The sequence below is a fragment of the Etheostoma cragini genome, chromosome 2 (genome assembly GCF_013103735.1).
Source record: "Etheostoma cragini isolate CJK2018 chromosome 2, CSU_Ecrag_1.0, whole genome shotgun sequence".
Taxonomy (NCBI): Eukaryota; Metazoa; Chordata; class Actinopteri; order Perciformes; family Percidae; genus Etheostoma; species Etheostoma cragini.
In genome coordinates, this window is record NC_048408.1 from 29,835,176 (window position 1) to 29,840,469 (window position 5,294).

The window sequence follows — 5,294 nt, forward strand, 5'->3', positions numbered from 1 at the left end:
CTACAGTCTGACAACCAACAGTCACCTGAACGCACCATGAACTCTAACTACAGTCTACCTACCAACAGTCACCTGAACTCACCATAGCTCTAACTACAGTCTGACTACCAACAGTCACCTGAACGCACCATGAACTCTAACTACAGTCTGACTACCAAAAGGTCACCTGAACGCACCATAGCTCTAACTACAGGCTGACAACCAACAGTCACCTGAACGCACCATGAACTCTAACTACAGTCTGACAACCAACAGTCACCTGAACGCACCATGAACTCTAACTACAGTCTACCTACCAACAGTCACCTAAACTCACCAGTAGAACTTCACAACTCCAGCTTAGCTGATCCTCCTCATCCTGGTTTTCCTCCACCCCTCAGTCCATCGCCACAGCAGACATGGACCACGCCCAGCTGGAGGCCTTCCTCACGGCCCAGACCAAGAGGCAGGGCGGCGGGGGGGTGACTGCCGAGCAGGCCGCCGCCCTCTCTCGCTTCTGGAAGAGCCAGCGAGTCCGAGTGAGGGAGAGCCTGCTGGCCCAGAGCCGCTGGGAGCCGGGTCTCAGGGGTCTCTCCTGGAGGGTGGACCTCCAGACCGCAGCCAGCCGGGGGGACGCGGCCCACGGCGGCCCGGTGGCCCTGATGGAGCTGGAGCTGGGCCGAGCCGGACAGGTGAGGCCAGCGTTTCCCCTCCTCCTCGTTTAGTTTGATCCACCAATGTGTATCTTAACCCTCCTGGTGTCTTCGGGTCAAATTTGACCCCTTTCCTAAAAGTTTGTATATCAGAAATTTGGGTTTCTTTCAAACAAATTGTCCAAAAAAGTAACGTGGATGTTTCCCAACGACGCTCCTCACAAGTTAAATTAATAATCAGTTAACTGCTTTCTTTGAATTTGGGGGAATTTGGTCAATTTAATATCATTTGGAGAAAAATAATTGGGAAAAGAACATTAACAAAAGTGTAAAAAAGCAGAGAAAGATGTCGAATAAAGTGACAAAAATCTTAAAAAAAAAAACTTTTTAAAATTTGTTGACTTTGGGTCAAATTTGACCGCTTTCCAAAAGTTTGTATATCAGAAATTTGGGTTTCTTTTAAAAAAAAAAGTCAAAAAAAGTAACGTGGATGGTTCCCAACAACGCTCCTCACAAGTTAAATAAATAGTTAGTTCACTACTTTCATTGAATTTGGGGGAATTTTTCTCAATTTTATAACATTTGAAGAAAAACAATTGGGTAAAGAACTTTAACAAAAGTGTAAAAGGGAGAAAAACTTTGAATAAAGTGACAAAAATGTGAAAAAAGAATTTAAAAAAAACTCAAACATTAGGTATAATGTCACTTAAATTAGGTTTATTGATCCCTTTCCAAAAGGTTTCTATATCAGAAATTTGGGTTTCTTTGAATTCATTGAATTTGGGTAAATTTTGTCAATTTAATATCATTTGGAGAAAAACAATTGGTGAAAGAACTTTAACAAAAGTGTAAAAAAAGAGAGAAAGATGTCAAATAAAGTGAAAAAAATGTGAACAAAATCATAAAAAGTAAAAAATGTAAAATAAAATTAAAACTTAAAAAATGTGTTGTCTTCGGGTCAAATTTGACCCCTTTCCAAAAAGTTTCTATATCAGAAATTTGTGTTTCTTTCAAACAAATTGTCCAATAAAGTAACTTAAAGTGTAAAAGAAAAAGAGAGAAAGATGTTGTATAAAGTGACACAAATGTAAAAGAATTTCAAAAATAAAGTGACAAAAAAAAAAAAATCATAAATTTAGGTTTCTTTCAAACAAATTGTCCAAAAAAGTAACGTGGACGGTTCCCAACAACGTTCCTCACAAGATAGATTGATAACTAGTTCCCTACTTTCATTGAAGAAAAGTGTAAAAATAACAGAGAGAGATGTCGAATAAAGTGAAAAAAATGTAAAATATTTTTATAAAAAGTGACAAATGTAAAAATGACCCATATTTGACCCAATTTTACATATATCTGACCCAATTTGACCCAATTTGACCCAATTTGACCCATATCTGACCCAATTTGACCCAATTTTACCCAATTTGACCCATATCTGACCCAATTTGACCCAATTTTACCCATATCTGACCAAATTTTACCCAATTTGACCCATATCTGACACAATTTGACACAATTTGACCCATATCTGACCCAATTTGACCCATATCTGACCCAATTTAACCCATATGTGACCCATATGTGACCCATATGTGACCCATATGTGACCCATATTTGACCCAATTTGACCCATATCTGACCCAATTTGACCCATATTTGACCCAATTTGACCCAATTTGACCCATATCTGACCCAATTTGACCCATATTTGACCCATATCTGACCCAATTTAACCCAATTTAACCCATATGTGACCCATATTTGACCCAATTTGACCCATATCAAAAACATTTGAAAACGGCTCAAATTTGACCCTTGGAGAACACAAGGGTCAATAATCCCCGGTCCCGTGAGACGGATAAATCCACCTAATCTGGGTCCGGGGGCTGAAAACCGGTTCAGAGAGATCCTCCCAGAGGATAACAGTGCTGAGGCACTTTGAGTGTGTGTCACTTACCTTTATAAAGTCATTAAGGAGTGGCGTGTTAAAAACTAGGTCACTGCACATATTTCTATTTGGTTTATATGTCAGAATCTGATTTATTTTACATTTTACTTTTATTTATTTTAGGAATTTTTCTTTGGCTCATCGTCGCTCACAATGTGCTGTTTTTGCTCTTCTGGCTGGACGCACACTGCACTTCGTTGTCTTTGTCCTCTTGCTCAATGAAAACAAAGTTGAATCTAATCTAAAACATTAGCGAGTGGAAGACAAAGTAGAACAACTCGCGAACCACAAGCAAGCCCCGTCCTGCTGGGCTACGCCCTTTTAGTTAGAGTTCAGTTAAAATACCTGCAGGGCCTGTTCCGGGTGGAGCTCTTCACCCTGTAAATCTCCCAAATCTCCCTGAGAGAACCCAGGGAAGACCTGAACCTACTAACCCTTAATGGCCGTTGGGACATTATATTAAAATAATTAATTTCATATCTCTCTCTCTCACCCCCAACCGGTCGAGGCAGATGCATCACAGAGTCCGGTCTAGACCTGCTCTTAATGGAAAGACCTGGGAGATAAATAACATCCCAGAGTCCTGGTCTAGACCTGCTCTTTATGGAAAGACCTGGGAGATAAATAACATCCCAGAGTCTGGTCTAGACCTGCTCTTAATGGAAAGACCTGGGAGATAAATAACATCCCAGAGCGTCTGGAGGGGATTTATAAATTAATGAAAATGTCCGGTTTTTACGGTTATTCACGGGACCATTAAGCGTGTACTGACTGTAAATGACTGGCGCTTTGCACACCATGTATACGGTACTTAAGGTGCTGGAGGTCTCAAAGCTCACATGGACATCGAAAAACTTTATGTTATTACACCAAAAAAGCTGGATTTTAAAGCTGACACAGAATGGGTCACATACATTATTATGCTACAGGATTTTACAGATTTTATTGTATTGCATAAGTTATTTTTGTGCCTTTAAGGCTTAATAAAGCATGTTCATTAACCTGTGAGAAGCCAGTCTGAATTTGGGTCTCGAGGCCGACCGAGTGTCCAAATATGCTCACCCTAAAAATACGATTTTCTGAAGGAGTGAGATGTCCCAATGAGGGACTTGGGATCCCCCCCCTATGTCTCTGCTACTTGGAATAACGTCTTCCTTATTTCCTGTCTCCATCTTTCAGGACTCTGAGTTTGTGTGTCTGGAGTTCGACGAGGCCAAGGTGAACCAGGTGCTGAAGAAGATGTCGGACATCCAGGAGAGCATTGACCGAATCGTTCACCGCACTTAGAAACCGGGTCGCGTGGGAGCTTCTTCCCTCAGGCAACAGGGAAACAACGTGATCCCCGACGGAGAGACCACGTCTGACCAACTCCACCTGTCTCCTCCCGCTAGCACCTGTTGTCTCTCGGCAGACCTGTGATCCATCGTGGCTTTAGTAGCCTGCACACAGACTCAGAAAGGACAAACTGTGTGAGACATGTGATCATCACACGCATGTATTTAGACATGTGATTCCCGTGTGATTCTGGAGGGTCTCACTTGTTCATGGACCAAAAGTTCTGTTTACTTTTTTTTTTTTAACTTACCATGACTCAAATTGCTGGACTGTTTTACTGTTACCTGTACTTCCTCTCTGACCATAGCAAAAGGTGTGTGTGTGTGTGTGTGTGTGTGTGTGTGTGTGTGTGTGTGTGTGTGTGTGTGTGTGTGTGTGTGTGTGTGTGTGTGTGTGTGTGTGTGTGTGTGTGTGTGTGTGTGTGTGTGTGTGTGTGTGTGTGTGTGTGTGTGTGTGTGTGTGTGTGTGTGTGTGTGTGTGTGTGTGTGTGTGTGTGTGTGTGTGTGTGTGTGTGTGTGTGTGTGTGTGTGTGAAGTTGAGTTTGACACCTCTGCTTTAAACGTTAAAGGTTGGCCTGGTGTTGCCTCTAACAGTGTCCCTCCCCCATGTGAGTCGTGCATGCTCAGATTTAAACGCTTTACTATATAACGTGTCATACTGAAATTTGTAAAATCTATGAAATAATAAACTTTTCACATTACAAACAATAACAGAAGATGGGAATCATTTCAAAAAACGTTGTAGCTATCCATGGTTGTTTGATGCTAACGTTAGCTCAAAATGCCATTCACCTGACAGCCTGTGTTGTGTTTAATTGCTAGCTGGTAGCTAAGCTAGCAGTCATTTCAAAAAACGTTGTAGCTATCTATGGTTGATTGATTGCTTACGCTAGCCTTTGTTGTGTTTGATGCTAACTTGTAGTTAGCAGTGAGCCAACTTCATTAAGTAGCTCCATTTTTACTGTGTTAACATTACAGAAGTCTCTCGTTAGCATCTTGAATGCTACTCGTCGCAAAGGGACGCATGCGCGACTCCCATCTGCAAATCACATCTCACATCGGGGAGTGACATCAGTGTCGGGCCGCTGAAGTCAGGTCAGAGCGTCCTGGTCCTTTAAACGGTGGCGTGGTCATGTGGTCCTGGTGTCAGGTAGATACACGTTCATTAATTTTTCAGAGGAACAAAAACCTGCAAGACACCAGCACTCGACTACCACAGTCTGACACCCCGGCTTTAAAGGTCCCATGATATGGTTCTCTTTGGATGTTTTAAATAGACCTTAGATACAGTATAAGGGACCACTGAAGCCTCTTTTATATAGACCTTAGTGGTCCCTAATACTGTATCTGAAGTCTCTTTTATATAGACCTTAGTGGTCC

The 5,294-nt window shown here is 41.8% G+C and overlaps 1 protein-coding gene across 2 annotated transcripts in view; it reads left to right on the top strand.

The window, feature by feature from the left end:
- Nucleotides 1-4,269, top strand: part of commd1 (copper metabolism (Murr1) domain containing 1) — a 6,600-nt gene extending 2,331 nt beyond the window's left edge. The window contains exons 2-4 of one of the 2 annotated variants that reach the window (XM_034856332.1): nt 381-671; nt 3,760-3,874; nt 4,229-4,269. In XM_034856332.1, the coding sequence (XP_034712223.1) occupies nt 381-671; nt 3,760-3,867 (399 nt within the window). In that variant the 3' untranslated portion in view covers nt 3,868-3,874; nt 4,229-4,269. The other variant, XM_034856325.1, reaches the window with a different exon arrangement.
- The last annotated feature ends 1,025 nt before the right edge of the window (nt 4,270-5,294 follow it).